This window comes from Lathamus discolor, chromosome 6, assembly GCF_037157495.1.
Source record: "Lathamus discolor isolate bLatDis1 chromosome 6, bLatDis1.hap1, whole genome shotgun sequence".
NCBI lineage: Eukaryota > Metazoa > Chordata > Aves > Psittaciformes > Psittacidae > Lathamus > Lathamus discolor.
In genome coordinates this window covers 55,732,510-55,755,108 of record NC_088889.1, presented here as the reverse complement: position 1 = coordinate 55,755,108, position 22,599 = coordinate 55,732,510, and the positions used below count along the sequence as shown (strand labels likewise).

Sequence of the window (22,599 nt, the reverse complement as noted above, 5' to 3'; positions counted from 1 at the left end):
AACTCTAATGACTAATACGTAGAAACTGTAACTATAGGTGATGTAACTGTGCACTGAGGATTGTACTGTGCCTTTCTAAGGTAAATGCCACAGACAGGGAAGGACATTTGTTGGAAACTGTGGAGCTTTTTGACATTGTTTCTACTGCATCAACCTCTCAGAGAAGGAGAAAGAGAAGGGTGTTTGGTCTCACAGATGAAAGAATGGCTCAAAAACTAGAAAGCAACACGGATAAGAGGTTCCAGGATAAAATACCCCAAGCATCCCCCATTACTTCTTATATTGCTTTACTGCTTTCTCTTTTTCTACTTCAATTTTTCAAGTCTACATTTTTTCTGAGAGTCTGCATCTCATATTTTAAGGCAGTCAGGTGAAAATGGATGTAGGAGTGTCCTGGTTTCAGCTGTAACAGTTACTTTTCTCCTTCCTAGTAACTGGTGCAGTGCTCTGTTTCAGGAAGTGCTGGGTGGTTATGGGTATTTGCACAGTGAGATAAACTGATTACTCGATCCTGCTGAAATAAATAGTGACTTTCTGGGATGACTTATGCCGATAGCGTGCTGACCAGGCTCAGGCACTGGAAAGGTGCAGTGTGGCAGGGGTAGGTAAAAAACAAAGACAGAAGGCAGTGGTCCTCCCTACTGCAACTGAGACAAAAGGAATTGAACAGCTGGCTATCAGCAGCTCTGTAAAAGTTATTATATTGTATAATTATAATAACATATAACTCATATATGTTTTTTATTGGTGGTGCTTAATTCTTACCGAATTGTTCCGCTGAATAAAATAGGATCTTGTAGAATGATTGACAGCCTGGATCTCAACGTCTGTAAGGGTAGTTTAGCGATATCTATACCATCAATGATAATCCTTCCTATTCAAAAGAAAATGGATAGTCTACTAGACTGTTTATCATGCCACATAGCTGCTGGCACACAGCTCACTTTCAGCTTGCAATACAGTACAGCAGGAACAGGCCTTGAATTGCATATCCCCTTATTCTCTAATGAAACACATTTTGGTTAAGCAGCAAGCACAATTGTCTTGAGACTAAGCCCCAGCTAGGATGAATATGAAGCATACCTGTAATATTTTATGAAAGATTGGACCCACTACTTATCTGCTTGACCATTATAAACATCTATCAAACAACAAGGTAAGATATTAGTTCAATCACGGACTAGTTACCAGGGGACCCAATTTTTCAGAAAGCCAAATTACTATAGAGCACTTTGAAATTTTATCTCCAGGTACAACTGTCTGGCTATGTATAAGGGCCCTGTGGGTGACGTGGCTGGGAAACTAAGGCTAAAGTTTTTTGAGATGCGTAGGAGTGCTGTGTGAGGCACGCGGACATGGCACACAGCAGGAAATACGGCAGGAAATTCCAGGGCAGCCGATCAGACTGACAGACGGGGAGGGACATTTGCAAGCCAAACTGCAATCTCCAGTTGCTGAGTTTCCTGGGCCAGTGGGTCCTAATCTGTACCTTGTATACAGATCCTTCTTGCACTTGGACTCCTTCCCTTTTTATGCTTTGCTCCTACTGTTGTGGTTTACCAGCACCAAAGGCTGTCCTCTGTCACTCTTGGACTTTTGCTTCTGTCAAGTAGAATTTTCATTGATACAGCTTAGGAATGGCACAGCTGCTAAGTGACAGGTTATACTGTATTTAAGCAAGGCCAGAGAGCGTGTCCTGCAGATTCAAAAATCACACTTCAAAGCTGCTGCTGTTAAAGAAAGCACTTCCAGGAGCTAAGCTTGAGCAATTCACAAAAGTGCAACCTTACCCTCAAAGGTGTCAACCATTCTGAAAAACGCTAGAGAGAAGGAGGATTTTCCACTGCCTGTTCGGCCGCAGATCCCAATCTGTGACACAAGAAGCAGATGAACAGCAGATGAAGCAGGTAGAAGGAAATGGATAATGTCTGTATTCAACATGTAAGATGTGTGATTGTAGCAGCTGTTCTGATCCACATGATGATCTTTATGTCCTGATAGCTCAGTTAAACTGAACTGGCTATAACAGAATCCCTAAGTTCATTCTTTGTCTTTAGAGATCCGAGCAGTTATAGATAAATCAAGACCAGTCCTATATACAGTGGCAATAATGGAAATAAATGCAAGGGAGCCACATGGGAATGATGGCAAGTAGATCTAACAAAGTAAGGGGTCACTGTTGCTTCTTTTGGCACTGAGTGCTGACAGAAGGGCACTGGGATACTGGGAAGTGGTGTGTAGTTCTAACTTCTCACTCTAATGTATGCCTAAACACACCAAGCCCCAAACTCCTTTCAGTGCACTGTATTCTTTCAGAGAATAAAAAAAATCCGTAGTTCAGTTATCAAAATATACTCTGGTATGGTGGTTTTTTCAACTCTGATTTCTACTATGTGCTAGTCTAAAGAGCTTCTCAGAATCACTGCAGTTTTTTACCTTTTGTCCTGGAGAGATGTGAGCATTGACATGCTTCAGCACTGGCTTTAAGTTGCTGTCATATCGGACACTGAGGTTCTGGATTTGGATCTCCCCTCTGTCTGGCCAGTTCTGAGGAATCTGTGAGGCAGCTGTAACCAGGAGTACAGGGAAAAAAATAAAATTCAACCCTCTCATAATAAATTAATCACTTCATTAAGTGATTTACTATGTTTTTCATGGTAATATACTGCTAATCATTAAAATTTCAGCAAGCTTTTTCTGCATGCTGCACAAAACTGCACTTACAAAGGAGCCCTTCGTAATTTTCAGCTTCTGTTTTGAGCAGGCCATTGATTCTTTTCACTGCACCCAGCTGGATCTCCATGTCAGCCAGGTTACGAACCATCCAATTCAGATAGTTAGACACCTGATGTAAAGCAAATACATGGCTAAATACTAGTTTTTTAGTAGTTTGCATCATTTGACCAGCATGCAGTTTATATTCCTCCACAGTAACACTTGTTCAGCCTTAATAAACTGAAGTTGTGTATGAACCAAATGGTGCACATGAACAGGCTGACAAAAATTACTAGAGGCTGAATTTCCTAACTGCAGGGCACAGATACTTTGGTAGTACAGCAATCTGAACTATACTAACAGAAAAGAGGAAGGGAAACAGTAAACACAAGTGAAAAGACAGCATCTTGGTAACTAGGTTTGGCAGTCTACACTAGTATACCTGGGCATGCTCACAACTGATGCACTGAAAAAATATCCTTCACAATGTGAGACAATATAAAAAATGTGATGCAACTTGGCCATGTTTTGTTGACATATTCAATTAACATTTTATCTAAAAAAAAGAAAGCATACTCTCAAATATGTCAACCATTGCATGCGAACTGAAGTTGAGACATGGTTTCAGTGATGTTACAGTACCCAATAGAGATGCACAGACACTTTCAATCTTCCTGTTCATTTTTGTGCCCTGAATTGCAAAAAAAAAAATATAAAAAATGTTTGGGAAAGACAGAAGAGGTCCTGAGATTCTTACCATAAGAGCATAGGTTAGTCCCAGGCCTACAAGTCCTGAAGAGAGCTTATTATACAGGCAACTCGTAATAGAAGTGACAGCCGCTATGAGGACCACACATGCTCCAATGTACTCCTGAAGGAATATGAATAAGCTCCATCACTTTAAGTCTAAAAATGATTAAACCATTCTCATAACTTTGCATACCAAATAACAAACCCATTGCACAATTTGGAATATGGGCAGAAAACACCACATGACTCCAAACAGGCCCTGCCTTGGAGCCCATTCCTGTGGCCTTTAGCGTGGCTGTGCTGTTTGGAAATGGTGATACAACTCCTTCTGTGTACAACAGAAGGAGTTGTACCAACATTCCTTATCTTCTGGAGAAGTCTTAGGCATGTAATGGAGCTAGCTGAAACTATGCAGCTATTATTACCTGGGATAGGAGGGAGATGCTCATGTGGTCCTGTCTGTGAGCAGAACCTGTCTGTGGCTGGTGATGAACTGCTGGGAGGCACTGCTGTTGCTGCTGAATGGCTACCATTCATATTTGTTCAAACAAGCTGTTCTTGCACAGCATGTATCTATTGGTTTGACTGTGTCCACCCATGATGGATTTAATTTTATTTACTTTAAATCATTAGTGATCTAACTTCCCACAGACAAGTCTGAGTAAAATGATGTTAACAGACTATAAAACGAACTCTATAGGAAGGAAATTGTCACTCATATGTTTACACTGTTCAGGGACTTCAAAAAGTTTAGGACTGAACATACAAAAGGGTAATAACATTTTATTTAAGTCATACTCAATACCTGAATTTAAGAAGCAAAAGGCACCAGCTAAAATTGAGTCCAAAATGGAGGCATAAAGTGTGCCATGAAACATGACTTACTATACACTTAGCACATGTGAAAGGAGACCATGTTACCACAACAGCAGTACCTGTATCTAACAAAGCCTGATATAAATACCACCATCCACAACACGGAAGTCCTCGATTTGCTTCTTAGGGAATTATTTTTAATAAATAATTTCTCAGGCCACTTTACTGAGAAATCTCAGGAAACAGGCACCTGAATATCTTTGGTATTCTCTAGATGACCCATAAGAAGGCACAGACTTGTCTATGTCCTTCTGCTCATTAGGAGAGCCTCCAAGATGCTGAAGTGCTCCGGGGGAGACATAAGACAAAGGCCTGCTGACACTGACTGTCCCAGTCCTACAAAGGCATCCTGGCTGGCAGCACAGCTTGACCCACTCTGATCACTCCTGACACACAGAGAAGCCAATGTGACCTACAAAATCTATTCTTGTCTTGGAGAAACAGCTGCAGGCTATGGGGAAAATTCATACTCTATTCAGTTTCCAGGATGGGTTGGGCATGTGTTCCTTACAGATAGAGAGATATGAATATAAAGAGTAAAGGCATAGCTCTGAAACCCAGATAAGGCTGGGTAAGTGCTGGATGTCTCATCAGATTACTTGGAATGAAGTAAAATAACCTTGTGTATGCACAAAAATAATGTACTTGCCATGCGGACTTCCAGCCAGCGATTGGCAGCTGTAAGGAAAAGGGAAGCGATGTTGTTGGAATCTGTGTATTCAAGAAGCTTTTGTCGAAATTTGGCTTCATACCTAAAAAAAAAAATAAAAATAAATAATAAAGAGCAGGAAAACGAGGAAAGAAGACAAAAGGAAAGAGGAGAGAGAAGAGAGGACATAGGAGAGACAGGAGAAAAGGAGGAAAGAGGAAAGGGGAGAAAAGGAGGAAAAAGGAAAGAGTAGAGGAGGATGAGAGGAAAAAAGAGGCTTCAGATACTGAAAAAAGAAAAGTAAACTTTAATTTCTGGGGCTGTATGTTTATGGGCAGTTTGACAGAGGGTCTAAATCAGCCTGTTAATATTTCAGAGTGACATCATCTGTAGCTTTGTATTAGACCCATGCAAACTGCATTTGTACAATATCTTCAGGAGTAAATGGATGTTATTGTATTGATGAAACTCTATATGGGGCTTCTGGATCACACTGGACATTTAGGAAATGTATTTTATTGCACGGCAATTGTGAGAGAGAAATCTGAAACAAAAAATTAAAACATACATGACAGATATCATACATGCATGCACATGCTGCAGAATGCAGTTTATCTTCCACTTCATCACATAAACTCAAGTTTTAGTATTTATATTACTGTAATGCCTAGAAATAGTAACAATTTATTAAGTATAAACTCAAAGTATCTCCAGTTATACTGAACATATTTTAAGGTATGTTCTTATCTTAAACAAAAGGAGCACTTTGGAAAAGAGAAGACCAAGCTCCTGGCCCAACAAAAAGTAATAGACTGCAGAGAACTGTGTTCTGTCATCTCCCCTGCCAATGAATTCGCCACAAAACACGATTGATGGCAAGTAGGTCTGTTTACAGTTTATTATAGTGGATCTGCAACCACTCATCAGAATAGCTGCATCAATGACTTCTACCTTGAATTGAACAGATATGGAAAGTGATTCCCTGCTCCAGCTATTTAGACTGGGGTCTTGTTAAGCATTCAAGTCAGCCCTTTTACCTGGGCATATTTATTTGCATAGGTGTAAATTACTGTGATGCTAATAATAAAGTGTATCAACAATTTTGACTAATAATACAGAAGTCTGGCACAAAAGCCAGAAGGGAAATAACAGAAGAGGCTTGAAGGCTTGAAAATCTAGTGTACGTACCCAAAGCTTGCCTTTTTTTCCTCTTTATGACATTAGCAAGTTTAACAAACTTCCTAATTCCCCTTTCTAAAACTTTAGCTTATTATGGCTGCCACAAGCACTACTTATTTATAAACTCAGCTCCCTTATGCTGATATGAGAGAAAGATATGACAATGTTGTGTGAAGTACACGGCTCAGAGAAGCTTTCAAACCTGTTCACTGCAAAGTTTCTTAATCCTTCTTTTGAGTACAATATAATAAAGTTATATCTTTACATGAACCATTTATGCTTTTGAGGAAAAGATGTAAGTGCCACTTTGTGGAAGTAATTTAGCTGTTCACAACTTAGCCATGTGCCAAGACACAGGAGACATGTCTGCTGTGTGCAATGGTGAATGGCCTGGGCTGGCTGCTAGTGTATTGGTGTGTTTGCATAGCCTAGAATGGTTGTTCCTGAAAGCAAGCATTAGTGTCACACAGTGTCAGAGCTGGTGAGCCCTGCCTCTCTTCATGTCTATTACCCTCAGTGCCCTGCCATACAGAGATGGCTGTACTGCTTCTGGAACCAATTCTACCACATTTAGCTTTCATATCTCCATACCATGAGGTACTACCTGATACAGATATGCCTTAGAAGATGAGAGATATGCGTCATAAGTTAGTTGTGCATATGCACATGGAATGAGAATACAGAAAAAATTACCACTGTTGCTGGAGTACTGCAGAAATATCAGAATTTGTCCTCAGGAAGTGTCCCCAGATTACCAGGCCTCTCAGAATGCAGACCAGACATTGCAGAAGCCTTCACGTTTATGTTTTTGATTATTTAGCACCAATGCTCTCTGAAGTGCCAGATAGCAAGCTACAAATCAGGCCAGGGCATCTGCTTAAGGTGTATTTATAGCTGCAGCAGTAGCTGTCTTTCTGATCTCCCCCTGGATTTTTTGTGCGTTTCTTTCCTTATGCGTTCAGAGTTAGTGCAGGACAGAGAGCTACCAAGGGCAAAGACACTCCAGAAACAACTGGCACCTCCTAACTTATTGACTGGATTCCTGAATTAGTGTTATTTTTAGGGATGCTCAAGCTAGCAAGGCTAAACTCCACTTCTGCTAATATGTTAGGCAGCTGAAAAGCTACACAGACCTAAAAATAGCTAGGTTACCAGCTGATGCAGGAGCCTGGCAGGCAGATGGAATACAGAACTCACTGCACGCATGTGGCTGTTTGGGTCAGAAACACATCAGTTACTGCAGGGTTTTAAAAAAAGGAGGCACCAAATGCCATTCTTTGACAGAGGAATTCATTTCCAGGTGACAGGAAGAATCAAGAGAGAATGCTAAAAAAGACTAAAAATATTAGCTAAATGGCATTGAATATTATTTTTATTGCATCAACACCAGAAAATGTACAACCGTAATACTCTAAAGATACTCTTGAAGTAGTAGAATATAGGGGTAAATGAGAAAAGCAACAATGAGAAATTGATCTTCCTTAAAACTGAACATAGACACAGCTACAAACTAGAGAACACTGCTGGCACTCAAATTAAATATCCAGTAACAGTAATTAATAATGGAAAATACTATGCTGTCCTACCACTCTTTGACCTTCAGTCAAAAAGAACCAAACTCTTAAACTTGTGCTTTCATTGAGCCATTTATATCCTATTTAGAATAGGTTACGGACAACTTTATTTTGTGCATAACTTCTATTGTAAAATTAAATCCACATTTTATGAGGAATAAGCACTACCATTTCAAAGACAGAATGGTAACAGTAATAATTAACTGACAAAATGTGTAGACATCTAGATGAGAAGGGTGTGGAAGACAGTTGACCGCCTTTGGGTTGACTGGGAAAAGACCAGAATAGCACTTGTGTGGGGAAAGCAGCTGGTAAGCTCAGCAGTGGTTTCACTGGTACCTCTACTAGTATCGCTGTGACTGCCTTTTGTGTAACACAGAAACACGACCCAGGCACGTCATCAGGTATTCCTGGGCTGCTCTCCTGTGAGCTTATAAGGATGGAAACATGAATCAAAACAGGTGAGAAAAGACTTTGTTTCCAGGTTGTGTATTTTCAGAATCGGTATGAATAATCACATTTTTAGCTAGCAACCCAAAAAATAACTTAGGGTACTATTACATCCTCTGAAGTCACTAGCATGCAGTTAGTTTATCTTATCCGGACATCAGCTCATACACAAATTACTCTGCCGTAACAAGTCAGTGCATGTTAGTTGTTCCATGGAAACTGTCAAAGAGCAGTCTGCCATACCGCATGCTGTGGTAATTGTAAGCTAATTTAGTTTCTTAAATCACATTTGCCCACAAGTGTTTTTTCAGGCTGCATGCAAGTCTGTGGACAGTTACCATGGGCAGCTGACATACATCAGCTTGTTTTTCTATAGTAACTCCTTCATGCAAAATGCTTAAAAAGTTCTTCAGTGTTTCAGAGTCCCCCCTGACCAGTGTTTCAGGGACTCTGGATTTTTCAGGTGATCCAAACAACAATAACTTACACCTGCACAATTGCAGAACGGAACCAGAGATAGACATTCAAAAGCAAGATAATGTATGTTTCTTAAAATACTATACCTGAAGGCTCGGATGGTGGTAAGACCTTCAACAGTCTCTGAAAAATGAGAGAGTAATGGTAGCTGAGTGCTGTCGTCCAGCTGCTGCAGGTCCCTGGAGAGGATTATGAAAGGAATTTTGTAAAAAGCCAGTTCTGTTGTGCAGGTATTCTCTTGAAACAGACCCAGGCAGTGAAAGGGAATATCATCACTTTAATTATATACCTAAGGTTTAGATAGATTGCAAAGCTGCGTTGCATGTCTCTGAGCAGGGAATGAAGACCCCAGGAAGATGTTTCTTTTACCATTTGAATACAAACAGTGCTGGAGTTCTGAAGAGGTCTTCTCATTCACGGCTTTCCCTCATTTCTCCTATATTTGTTTTTCTTATACTCGATTGTTTATTCATTTAAACACAATTCTGACTCTATGCTGAACATAAGTTTAACAGGATAATGCAAATAAGAGCTCGGATTAAGCTGAAGGCAAAATGCAACTTCCTCTCTCTCCATTTCACCCCCAAACAACAGCTCAGTCTCTCACTGAGCTAACAGTATAACTCATACACTCAGGAGACTAAATGAGAACGTGCACTCATCATTAGGTTGTGGCATGTTCTGCCATCAAATCAGTGGAAACACATGTGGGGTGAAATTCTGTTTAGTCTCAGTTCCTTCCAGCAGGAAGTAGATTGGTTGTGAACTCCCTCTCAGTCCATGCATACATAAAGGGACAAATGCAGCATTGCCACAAATGCTTCTTGAGTGCCACCATGGGGGAAGCTGTATGACCTTAGAAGGAGAGAAATCATAAATATGGCTAAAGTTTTTCGACTTGAAAAATCTAAAAGGTACTCAAACCAAGAGAGGATGCTCATACATGTTGGATCCCTACTGGGCAGCAGTACCACCATGGTTATGCTGCATTCTCCGGCTGTCCCTGGTTTACCCATTTACACTTCCATCTGGATAGGCAGAAATCAGTTTTCTTGTTCTGTCCCCACATTATCTTGGCTGTGCCCAGTATGCATCTCTTGGGGAAGACAGAATCTAGTTGGTTTGTGTCCTGCAGACTATAAGAAACTTTGATCATGGACAGAGACTCTGCTCTTGCCTCTTAGAAGTTCTGCTCTAGAGCTGCAGACAAAGGCACTTACAAAATGACACGTTTTCACTATAGTAGATTTGGCTTACTTTCAGACAGGGCCCATGCTTTTGCAGGACCAAATTTAAACATGAAGTTCCCTAGCATTGCAATTCCACAATGGAATCATGCATTGCAGAAGATGTATCTATTTCCAGAATGATACTGGTTTATGCTCTTACCGTGATGCGACTCGGAAGTACTTCTGGATGAAGTAACACATGATTGCAAGGGGAACCAGGGCAATGAGAAACATTGGCGTGACATATGAGATGACAGCAAGCGCAGATACACACAGCAAAGTGGAACGACTTAAGCACTCCAGGGTAGCTGGAATGTGCTGCATAGAGAAGAATAAGCACACAGAATCTTCCATAGTATATCAAGTTTTAAACAGCATTATTTCACTTTCCTTTCTCCCACTAATACAATGAAGACAATTTAGAGGGTTTGAAGAACTAAGTGGACAGGTCTGCTTTTGAATTGACTGCTGGGTTTTGGAAGGTCTGAAGGGATTTCTGTGGGGATGCTTCACATGCCTGCACTGTGGACCACAATCCTCATGTCAGAGGATTACAGATAGGATGCAACAGACAATTTTAGTGTATGCACCATGAACTGTCAGTGCTGTCTGGTGTAAACACTGATAATTTGAATTTCAGTCATTTCTTCTTTGGGCAGCAGTATTTGGGTTTTTTTCTCATTGCATGTGTTCACATGTGTCAAGTGAATGTGTTTACCCACTTTTAAAAAAAGTACATCCTGTCAATTTGGGGATATCACTATTGATTTGATTTCACCTCCCTTTTCTATACAGAGCATCTTAGTCAAATAAATGGGCTTTCAATGTGCTTTTAAGATGAGGAATTCATTCTGAACCTAGAAAATCATGATGCCAACTGACGTAGTATTCAAAATTATACATCATCAACAAACTTGGGGTCTATAATGGGTCTATAATAACTGAAAATCCCATCTTTCAGACAGGAAAAAAAATGATAACTTCAGAGCTTGAATATATTTATTCAGTACCTGATCGATGGTATTGCAGTCAGCTGAAAATCTGTTCAATATACTTCCCAGAGGTGTTGTTTCAAAAAACCTAAAACAAGACAAGGAATGGGAAAGATCACCATACCGATACTAGAATATTTTGTTTGCTTGTTTTCTTTTCTTCTCACACCCCCATGCCCCCTGCTCCTTAAGCTAAGCACTATATCACAGACAAGTTTCTCATTTTTCCTGGTAACTGTGGCTTTCCAATAAATGGCAGTCTTGAATGTAACCCAAGAGCAGCAACCCTACTCAGCTCCCTCTACCGCCTAAGCTATGCAAATCACATGATTACATTTAAAAATATCCTTTCATATTGTAATCTGAGGCCTCTTCAATGCATGAAAAATGCAAACGCAGTCAAATTGCAAAGGCTTGCATTTTTCTGGGAGTAGAAATGCATAACTAACAACTTGGAATTTTATATTAAAAAACGTTTACATATGTAAAATGCAAACTTCATTATTGCTGTGCTGTTGTTCACTGTTCCATAGCCCATGTTGAACCTGAAGTCTACTTCTATCCCCAAACCAGAAGGTTTTAAAAAAACATCTGAGGTTTTCCCACGTATATTATTTCTCCATGATTTCCAGGTCAGATATAGTTAGCTTAAAAATAAGAAGGTATTTTTCCTAATGTTCAGTAACAGCTGCAGGTTTAAATCAAGCTACAACTTTACTTTCATGCATTAGAAAGAAAACTTGTGCAGGACAACAAAGGCCTTTATTGCTGTCTGTGCATCCCAGTGGACTCTAATGATGCCTGTGATTAAACTCTTCTAAGGTCACTATCTTTCATAGCTTGCACCATTTCTGCTTGACAGTAAATATTTCCAGTTCTTAAGATTATGATCCATGCAGTGAATGAACTGTACACTTATTGATCAATAATTGTAATTTCTCCCTAATTAAAAAATGCAAAGGGAATAAATATGCAAGGAAGTAAATCTCTGAAATCACAGTCAGGCAGGAAAAGCATCTGACTAGTGTCTAGGAACTTGAGCAGCCTGGGAAGCACTGTCAGAAATTGTTCAGTGCTTTGATACCTCCTGATTTTTAATGATGCGTTAAAAAAAGTGATTCATAGGCACTTCTTAATAAAAACTGTGCTTAGAAGACTGCCTCGACATAAGGAACACAAAAGAACTACATTATAATTTGTATTACAGTCAGGAATACCTCATTGGAGCCAAAATAATTTTATTTAGTAAAGAAGAGTGTAGCTTTTTGGTGACTTTCAAGCCAGTCCACTCCACTGCTATTGATGTGACAAGACATAATACAATCCCAAGACAGCAGAGAATGCTGAAAACTTTTGAATATGGAGAATGGTTGAAATCCTAAAAACCAAAGAAAGAGTAACAAAATGATTTACTGTAAAGTATGTTTTAAAGAAAATGCAAACACATGAACACAGGACTGAAAAATGCAAGGGATAAATTCTTTATTCTTCTTAAATTGCCAACGATTTTCAACCATTTTATTATTATTTATTATCCTGCAGGGAGAGGAGCATTTGCATGAAAATAAAAAATTCTTCCGAAATCTTAAATTACAAAATACGGCTAAAAGCTCTGAAAAGATACATCTGATAATTTCATCTGAAGGGAAAAAAAAAAAAGATCTTTAAAACATTTATTATGGCTTTGTTGTTTTGGTCTATTTCTTAATAGGAACAAATAGATTAGTTTTTATTTTTAAATACTAATTTAATATCAAACCCCAGCCTCAGTAAAGCATCTTTTGATGTTTTAATTTAATTTTAATATAAATTATTTGTAGGCATTAAATCCCCATAAAGAAAACAATCCCAGTTCTAGCAAAATCTCTCCACTACTGCTTGATACATACAGAGTACCCTGCTAGGTAACACTGTGCATTTCATGCATAAAATCACATAAAAATCAACTGAAAAAAGCATTTTCATAATAAAAAAGGTTTCCCCTATGTTACAAAGCCTGAAATTCCCCTATGTTATAAATTCAGAAAGTCCTACTTACAGTGACAATGTACAGGAAAAAGAACTATGATATCAAAATCACTTTGGAGACAAGGTTTAGGCATATCAGGTAGATGACAAAAATACAATAAATCAACAGAAGGTGAATAATGCACAAACCTGAACTGTGAGTTTTATTGCACTGTGTATCCGAAAATGCATTAACCTTCAAGATAGGCTGGAGTGGCTCTATTACTAAAAATATAGCGCACTGCATACAAATCTTAGAGCAGAGATTGACAGTGGGAGATCACCAGCAGTTAAATCATAAGAGGAAGGTGAATGAGGCATTGCGTACCTCACAGTGGGAGCAGTTTTTCAGCTCTATCTCTGTCTTCCCAGAAATGGCATCTGAGGTCCAGTGTGCCAGGCAGTAGTCGATGGCCACCATTACTGTGTGCTTTAGCAGCTGGGACAGAACCAGCAGCGGCAGAAGGAGGATGCCTGCGGCACTGAGGTACTTGCCACAGGCTCTCCAGGGCATCTTTGCTCTCTGGTGCAGCACTGAAGACAGGTTGTCTTCATCATCACTTTCTGTTACTTCTTCTGCGAAATGCAAGAAAATAGTACAGCCACACTGACTTACTTGTACACACCTTTCACAGGGGCTGAGAAGTAGCAGCTACAAAACAGGGCTTACCACACCAGATAAAGAGTGGCTTTAAGGTGAAATTACCTGTACAGGCATGCACATATTAATCTGCCATAGCAGTAATGCATGCTAAAAAGATGAAAAAAAACTTTGGACTTGGCGATCAATGTCTTCAGCCATGTTTTGCAATTCAGACGTACTAGCTTGATAAAAATTAATTGCAATTTTTTCCTGTGTAAAACCTGAAACAAGTGTGCTTAGCTGTTGACAGGTTTGAAGCTCGCCCAGCATAAGTTACTCAGTATTATCTCTCTTTCATTATCAAATTATGTTCAAGTGTAAGAAAAATACCTCAGAAGTTTAGAGGAAGCTATGACTTCTGAATGCTTGAAATCACTGTAGTCCAGAGGTAATACAAATGGAAACAGCACTCTTATGAATTGTGACCAATCTGAAAAATTATTATTCTCTTGACAGTTTGAATTATGTTAATTCATGCTAATGTAATTTAGCTGTGAAACAGTGATGTAGTGGCACTGGGCTCAAAGGGTGCCCTTTTACCTTCATCCTCTTCATCATCTTTCAGCAGAGCTTCACGGGAATACATAGTCCTCCGAAGATTTGTTCTTTCCAAAACAGTTTTTGTCTCAATATTAGTCTCCTAAAAAAAGGACAGTTCATGTATTTTCAACCAGAGAATTAATAAGAAAGATTACCAGCTGTGACAAACTGTTTCTAAACAGAACATCAGTGAAAAATAAAAGCGAGAATCTTAGAGCATGCAGTCGTAAGTGATGGATTTGCTATCTGTGGATAAAACCAGATGACATAAACTAGGTCTCCGGCATTAATTTGGGGTTGTCAATCCCAACCCTTTTGAATCTTAACTTGGACATATATCCCTGCATTAATAAGAAAACTGGGATTCATATCTCATTCTTCCTGTGTTACAGTATTAAAGACAAAATGTGTAAAGCTTGATATAGGCACATCTGAAAAACTTACACCCAATGCAACGAGTAAATTCAGGCATATTTATAGAAGTAGTTTTCACTGTTGCACACTACCCATATTTTTCCTAAAATGGTCCAATTTAATATTCCTTAGATGATAATATTTTGATAGGGCTTCCTATCAAGAATGGATCAGAGGCAACAGTTTCAAGGAAATATGAGATGTCCAGATGAAGGCATTTCTCTTAATAGATAAATAATAGTAATTGTAATTGTAATACTACGCTCATACTAAGTCAGAAATCACACACAGCATATGTCAGTCCTTGCTAATGCTTTCAACCTACAGGAAAAAAAAAAAAAGTCTAATTTTTTGAAAATATTGATTGCCCTGCCCATCAAAAACCTTCTCCAGCTCTTGGTCTTGTCGATTCATTAACGTCTTCCAGTGCTCAAAGAGCTCAGTCTCCGACTTCTGAATGTCCTTGAGTGTTCCTTCTCTCTGGATGGTACCATCTTTCATTGCAATTATCTAAGAAGTTAGAAATGGAAGTGGTGAGATGAATGGCCGTGTATCTCTATTTATTTTAAAGTTATGTTACTGTGCCTGGACAGAATTTTATCTTTTCTAAACTAAAGAATATTTCTGTCAGTAAATCTGCCTTCTAAAAAGACAGTGGCGTTATCACTTCAGTCAATCCCTTTTACTCAAGATCCTGCAAAATCAGAAACATCCTCCACTTCATGCTTTCAGAAAGGAAGGGTGCTTTTAAGTAAGAAGGAAGAATGGGGTCCCCATCAGTAGACAGGAGAGCGCGTTATTCTTCCTAAATACTAGTCATTAACAAGATTTTAGAGTTCTCTTACCTCCTAAAAGGAAAAGGCTATTAGCACCATACTCTGCAGCATGCTTTGCCCTCATTCAGGCAATTAGATGTGAGCATGCTGGCTCCAATATCTGTTTGATCTAATGGACCTGATAAGGAAAAGCTAGGGAATTTGAATCCCTAAAGCTTTTAACAGCATGAACAGTGGACACAGCCTGGAAAAAAAACAAACTATAAATGCAAGACAAAGTCTGAAGGGCTGGTTTCCAAGTTTATATCGGTGTAACTATATTATGGACACAGTGTAACTACCTTCACTTCACATCTGACAAGCAGAATTGGAAAATGAGGCATGTGGATTGTAAATCCACATGACATCATCAGAAAATAGTTAATGCAGTGTTTATTTTTCTCTCCCCCTGGAAACCCAGACATTTTCATGGGCAGGGGGTGGGGGAAATAATCTATCCCACTTATTGCCAAGGATTTACACCAGAGGAAAGGAAAAAATAAAGCACACAAGGATCTTGCTGTTGTCAGTTTATTTAGGAAATTTCTAAATGGGCTGGACTTGAATTCTCAGAGTTCTGCTACGAAGATTTAGGAGGCCCATCACATATACTTCAAATTATATTTTTATTGCAAATTCTGAAATAGAATAAAATAAAAATTCCTGCTGCACTCTGTTGGGTAAGACTTGCTAAAGCTTAATAAGAGCTGTGCTTAGGGGGAAAAATGCATTATTTCTTAATGAATATTTTTAATTACAAACTTAATTAATGCAAATATTCCTGTCCTACAGGTTGTTTGGAACAGTATATTTCATAAAACATTATTGAAACCCAATTTGAAGGTAATAAAAATAAAATAATTCTCATAGACATCTCATAAAACACAAACACCTAGAAATGGGTCTGACATTCATAAAGTAAAAAAAGATTATACTGATACAAGGCCATAGATGTGCATATTTAAAAAAAAAGGAAATGTACAATATTGAAGAAGAGGAGGCCAAGATGGACCTCGTAGGGAGGGGAAGAAGAGGGGCAGAAAACTCCTGTATCCTGAAAGACATTAACTGGAAAACCAGAACTGTGTTGAGAACGATAGCAATTTGTAAAGGTGTACAACTGAGGGACAAGGTCATAGCATACACAATAAAGGAGAAATGCTGCTCACCAAAAACATGACCAGAACAAGATTAATGTCTATCTGCAACTTCACAGCAAGCCAATATGAAGAAGAGGAAGCAGCTGAAATATGATTATTTCCTGAGACAGACTAACTGCTGCTATAGTCTGTGCAAGATGCAAATGAGAAAGAAGCCCTGCTAGGAGGCATAACTGCAGTTATCAATCAACATGGGCAGGAAGACCTAAGATGTTGTAGCTGGATAACTGCAGGAGAACTAGATGCAAGGCCGGTGTGAACCCATGAGCCCCTTCCCCCCAGAAAAATTCCAAAAAACAAACCTCTTATCCTAAATGATTTGCCTCATCTTTGACAACTACAGTTGCAAACTGCTATAGAAGGCATACCTTCTTTTTTATTTTATTTTTTTTCCTGCAAGCTACAAGATCTAACAAAAGAAGCCTAACAAAACAATGAACACTACACATTCCTTAAAATTTTGCCGACATACGAAGGGTAAGGACATTCTTGGTACAATAGGAATCTCAAGGAAAGAGTTTCTTCCTTATATTTCCATGTATCTCAATATCCATAAATACACTTTTCTCTGTGAAAGAACAGAAAATTCCTAGTAACAGCCCAAGCAGTGAAAAATATGTTACTCAGATGTTTCGCTGTTTGAGGTTAAAAGAGATAAATTTTCCAATATAACTAATAGTTTGGATATTCAATATATTTTAAAGGCAGCCTGCTTCAATGAGAATAATATCAGGTGTATGAAAATCCATCCTATTTAGGTGTTCTAAGATGGGAATCCCCAAATTATGGTACCCAGACTCACTGGCTAATTTTCAAATGACCTTTATCATGTCTCTTCTCATTAAACTAGTGCGTGGTAGAAAGATGAAGCGGAAGCCTTGTTTTGTATGTCTTGTAGCAAGACATATTAGTGCCACATTGTTGCCTCCTCAGAAAAATCCAGAAAAGCTGCCTTACCCAGTCAGCATGGGGTAAATACTGCAGCTTGTGTGTTACAAGCACGATGGTCCGCTTGTCTTCCCGTAACATTTTCAGGATCCCTTCTTGCATGAGATGGTCACTGAGGTGGATATCCAGTGCAGAAAATGGATCATCCTGCCACAAGGAAAAGAGATCAGCTTTTGGAGCTAGCACTCTAAAAAAGATTTATGGAAACTGGCAAATTTTTAATATCAGTAAAACCAGTTACATCAATACAGACAATCAAAAGGGGCCATCAGATCAAAATTGTTCTGAGGAATGGTTTTCTTTAACTATATAACAACAAACCTTGAACTGTCTTTTTGCAGCAAGTGCTCAGACACTTGCTGAGTAACAGGATAACAGCAGCTGTCTAAACACTCCGATTTCCCGAGGCTTTCAGGGAACTGCTCCTCTCAATAGACATGTTTTGTACCCTACATAACTGCAGTACACTGCTTCTGTTGGCCTCAAAACAATGCAGCAATATATGTCTGTGGCGTATCTTACATAATTGCTCCAGGGGCAGTGAAAAAGAGCACATTTTTGTTTCTCTTGTATGTAACTGCCTTCTGATTTTCTTTTCTAAACCATAAATCAAAATCTATTAATGAAGAAACACAAAAGGAGAAATACTGATCATTTTGATGATTCTGCTCAGATGCTTGATTTACGACCTAGATTATTTTCTTGAAAATATGAATTATATGCAATTAATTTAGACATAAACTAATCTGTACCATCTTTTGAGGGACTTGCTTACCTAATCCTGTTTATATGGAATTGCAAATCTATCATTTCTGCTTGCACAAGTGATACTGGCTGTAGAATTTACTTAATATTATTATTTCATACTATTATATTACACTTAAACCAGGATTTCTTAAAAATGAGATCTTTTTTCTTTTCTCTAGGTGTTTGCTGGTAAAGTAGGGTTGAATTTGAATTAATTCTGCTTTGTGAGTGACATCATTGTCACCAGTTAGCTAGGAAGGGGTGTAAGCAAAGAGGTGAGGGCTTTAAAAAATCCTCTTGATCTTTGATTCCCTTCAGTTTTGCAACAACATATATTGTGACTGAATTAGATAATTTAATATAATTGCTTTCATGTATCTACAAACCAAAAAATACCTGAAATCAACAGCAAGATATATATAACCCCTGAAACACTAATAAATCAGAACATCATAAATAGAGCGCTTAAAAAATGCTTTTGCAACTTCTGACCATGATACAGAATTTACTCTCAAAAAAGTGTGTGCAACTGTTTGTGCACTGTGCTTACTGAGCCAGAAGCTATGTTGTCGGCTTTACTGCTGCACTCTTCTGGTCTGGTACAGACCTAAACATCATTCTGAGCCCTGAGTTAGTGCACAGCCATGTCGTGTGCAGTGCTGCACTTCTGGGCACTGGAAATGCCCGTGATGTTGCGCTATGGAGTCAGGTGAGGCTGTTGATAAAGGTGGCACTCACCATGTAAGATTATAATGATGCATTCATTACAAGACACCTGATAAAAAAATCGGTTCATGCTACAGGACTAGGCTGCCGTGCAACAAAGAGAATATCCTAATTACAGTGAAAATCTATGTAACATCCCGGGCTTTTAGGGATGACTGCTAATGTGCATAACTTTTCTAATGCCATGTGACTCATGTCTCACTATTATAACAGCTGGATTCAAAGCTCCTTGGAAACCGAGTTTAAGATGGAAGTCCTAGATTGGAAAGCCAGCAAGCTCACTAATAGTGATTGCATAGATGCATCTGTTTTGCCACCTATTAAGTTTTTAGAGCCTGTTCTCACTCCTTTTTCCATAGAGCTTCTGTTGAAGTTAGGACAACAAGCAATTCAGGGTGGAAAGTCTTAATATGTTGCAGGAAGAAAACACCACAGACACAGGACAACATTAATTTTAGGCCTGAAACAGCTTAGGAACTTCATGAATACACCTAAGTATTAAATTTCTAAGTACCAAAGATAAACACAAAGGTCAAAAAGAAACTTCAATAGGCTAAGAGGGGAAGCATCAGCATTTCAATTTGTATCCTTATACCTGTGTGTCTGTCAGCAGCATTTAAAAAATGCTTCTTACCTGAAGGCTAGCTAACTACGGATATAAAATAAACAGTGTACATTTGGCTTAGCTCTGTGAAGCACAGTGTTCAGTGTGTGTTAGCCATAAAATACTCTAAAAGCTTGCATCTCATGCTTCTGTTTGGAGCATAAACATAATGGCACCTACTCACCAGGAACACAACATTTGTCTGCTGGTAAAGTGCTCTTGCCACACTGATGCGTTGGCGCTGCCCTCCAGACAGATTAATACCCTAGAAATAAGTAGGAGAAAAACAATCAGACAGTTATAAAAAATATCAACTAAATATTCATATTCTGATTGGATTATCCACAGAAGACTTTCCAGACAAAGAAACTCAGGAATTTTTCAAAAGTGTGGGCCTGCATTTCAGCTGAGAACACAGCACACAGATTGTTAGAAAAGCCAGAGCACTCTGTCTGGAGCTGTACTCCGTACATACCAGAGGGACAGGAAATGTTTAATGGTTTGTGATGACATAATGGTGTAGGTGGCATAGATATTTTGCAGGCAGTTAAAACTAAACTGCTACTCAAAAGTTAGCCCTATGAGTCTGGCTGTGTTCTGGTTTTTCTTTATTTTTATAATTATATAGATTATATATACCTGTCATATATATAAGCTCCATTACTTTCTATAATTAGTAACTGCTAGCTGCTAGGTCAGACTATGCTGAGGTGAATACTACCTGGTTGCTATTGTACTTGCTCTCAGCCCTTACTCCCCTGCTACCACCCTGCTCTGAGTTACTTACCCTTCCTCTGATCCACCTGCAGTTTCACAAACATTAAGCTCTCATAAGCCCCTACTGCTGCCAAAAGAGTCTACCCCACCTTCTCCCTCCCCACCACTTCCCTTCTCCCATCAAAAAACATTTGTAAGGCTACACAGTGAATTGGGTTAGGAACTAGTCCACTTCAAATTAACATAGTAGCCAGTGTGGAGATCATAGGCATGGAAAAGTATCCTTCAATACATCCTTGTGTGGGGTGGTTGTGTTCTGGGGGTAGCGGCGGTGTTTGTTGGTGACAGTGCCAGAATATGCCAGAGTAAATTGTTCACAAATCTGTGTTTCCTTTCTTGTCGCTCCTTAATCCTTCCTGATGTGATAAAGCTTTGTTTGCTGTTGATTAAATGCCTGCCCTTTTTTAAGTGAAGGGGTTCTAAAGACCTAGGAATTATTTATTTTTATGTTACTCGTCGAGAAACCAAAAAATGCACTGTGAAGTCAGGATATTAGAGACAGTGGCCACAGAATTAGTCAAACATTCTGATAGCAGCACATTTAAATCATTTCATCTCAACAAATGACATGTTTACCAAGCAATGAGCTTTCAGACTAATGATCCAAATGTACACTTAACTAAAAGATTACCTTTGTTGCCAAATAACCAGTAAGATTTTAAAAACACAAGAAAATAATAAACCCCTTCTACATATATTTAAAACAAAAAGAGAAGCCTGTAGCTGTTTACTGACCCTTTCTCCAATCTGGGTTTGGTCTCCGTGAGGGAGAATGTCAATATCAGGCTGGAGGGAACAAGCATCAATTACTGCTTTGTACCTGTGGAAACAAAAATGTAATGCAAAATCCACACAGATACTGCTAAAGAAGCACATTTCCTACCTGCAGAGGAACAAAACTTAACCAGCTGGAAAAATCACACAGCGGAAAACGTTTGTTAGCCTCTAATTGTTCTAAATGGGATCTCTTTCAATCACGGATAAAACAAACAATGTTTCAACCAAGAAATAGCATCTTAGGTCAACTTCCCGATTCAAAATACTTAATATTTAAAACCAGGCAAAACAAGCACAACTTCTTCCATGGTATACAGAAATAGTTAACTTTTTGCATGTCCAGGGCCTTTGTTTCTTATTTCAATATCTGAGGATGACAGAAAAAAAAAATGTATGTAGGATGTGAATTACATAGCCAACCACTTCCTTTGGTGGTGGTGGGGGAATGGAATACCAGCAATTAACTTTTAAATCTTTTAGAATGTTTGGTGGGCATTTATACTGAATAAAAAGGCAGCTTATTAACCCTTCATGATGTACCAAACACTAAAATTGGAATAACCAATATTCCCACTCCCAGACAGCTAATGTCCTTCTAACACAGTTAAACCAGCCAATTAGGTGTAAAAAGAGAATACTGCATGCTAAACAAACATGGTTCTTCAAAATGAAAACACTTCTACAGTTCAAATGAGACTGAACTCTGTCCCTTGTGTCCAGGAAAAAAACCATGGTCAAAGGGGGACCATGCAGAATTCAAGGTCTTTTGCCATGCTCAGGCAGGTGCAGTACTTTCTTACTGGAGGGAGCTGGGGACCCAAATGTGACCTGGGGCCTATACAACTCCAGTACTTAGGGAAAAGGGGAGTAAAGGATGTAACAATGCTGGAACCTGGTACCTCTGCTTGTTAAAAGGGCTTTCAAATGTGATATTCTCTTCAACCGTGGCATTGAGCAACCAAGGCTTCTGTGATGCATATGCTACTGAGCCTCTTTTCCTGGAAAAAAAAACCAAAACAGAAGAGAGTTCCCAGCTTACCAGTGCTGCAGGCATTTTTGGAAACCATTTGCTTCTATAGGAAGAAACTGGTAGTAAGTCTTCAAAAAATGCTGTCTTTCATGTATTTTCTTTAGGACAGTCAATAGCTCTCCCATCAAGGAAATACGCAAGATGTGAAATTTCCACCAGAACACTGAAATTGTGCACCTAACTGAATTTCAGTTTGCTCCCTCTTTTCCTGCTGTGAGGTGAGGTTTGGAGAGGCTAGCTCAGTGAGGCTGCCTCTTGAGCAGTGACGATGGCAGGAAGAAAATTACCAAGAACTGAATCCCAGCTGTTTGGATAGACTAATAAAAGAATATGTAGCAGATCAGGAGTTAGGCCACACACTTCAGGAGTGTATTTCTAAAAAACTATTTTTAAGGTGTTTAAAAAAAAATAACAACTCCACACTTGCACAAGGACAATCCCCACCCCCACCCCCAACACATTTATTTTCCCCATTCTAAGACGTGGACTCCAGTTATAAAGTGAATGGGTAGCCATGGTT

General features: G+C 39.0%; 1 protein-coding gene and 1 long non-coding RNA gene across 4 annotated transcripts in view; one reads left to right on the top strand and one right to left on the bottom strand.

Annotated features, from left to right (window-relative positions):
• The window catches only part of ABCC8 (ATP binding cassette subfamily C member 8), a 74,044-nt gene that overhangs the window by 6,932 nt on the left and 44,513 nt on the right, over positions 1-22,599 (bottom strand). The window contains exons 19-36 of one of the 3 annotated variants that reach the window (XR_010613509.1): positions 21,949-22,047; positions 21,008-21,092; positions 19,680-19,760; positions 17,428-17,565; positions 14,880-15,005; positions 14,082-14,181; positions 13,227-13,474; positions 12,109-12,269; positions 10,910-10,979; positions 10,060-10,217; positions 8,757-8,849; positions 4,991-5,093; positions 3,473-3,586; positions 2,725-2,845; positions 2,437-2,567; positions 1,791-1,869; positions 1,490-1,602; positions 798-874 (exon numbers count right to left, since the gene is read on the bottom strand). Coding sequence is in view for 2 of the 3 variants with exons in the window: in XM_065682875.1 (XP_065538947.1) it covers positions 766-874; positions 1,791-1,869; positions 2,437-2,567; positions 2,725-2,845; positions 3,473-3,586; positions 4,991-5,093; positions 8,757-8,849; positions 10,060-10,217; positions 10,910-10,979; positions 12,109-12,269; positions 13,227-13,474; positions 14,082-14,181; positions 14,880-15,005; positions 17,428-17,565; positions 19,680-19,760; positions 21,008-21,092; positions 21,949-22,047 (2,016 nt within the window). In the remaining variant the exon portion in view is untranslated. Of the gene's footprint in view, positions 1-765; positions 875-1,489; positions 1,603-1,790; positions 1,870-2,436; positions 2,568-2,724; positions 2,846-3,472; positions 3,587-4,990; positions 5,094-7,523; positions 8,174-8,756; positions 8,850-10,059; positions 10,218-10,909; positions 10,980-12,108; positions 12,270-13,226; positions 13,475-14,081; positions 14,182-14,879; positions 15,006-17,427; positions 17,566-19,679; positions 19,761-21,007; positions 21,093-21,948; positions 22,048-22,599 lie in introns of those variants that run through there. The other 2 variants (XM_065682875.1, XM_065682876.1) reach the window with 2 other exon arrangements.
• Positions 1-22,599, top strand: part of LOC136016147 (uncharacterized) — a 48,905-nt gene that overhangs the window by 10,003 nt on the left and 16,303 nt on the right. The window lies entirely within an intron of this gene.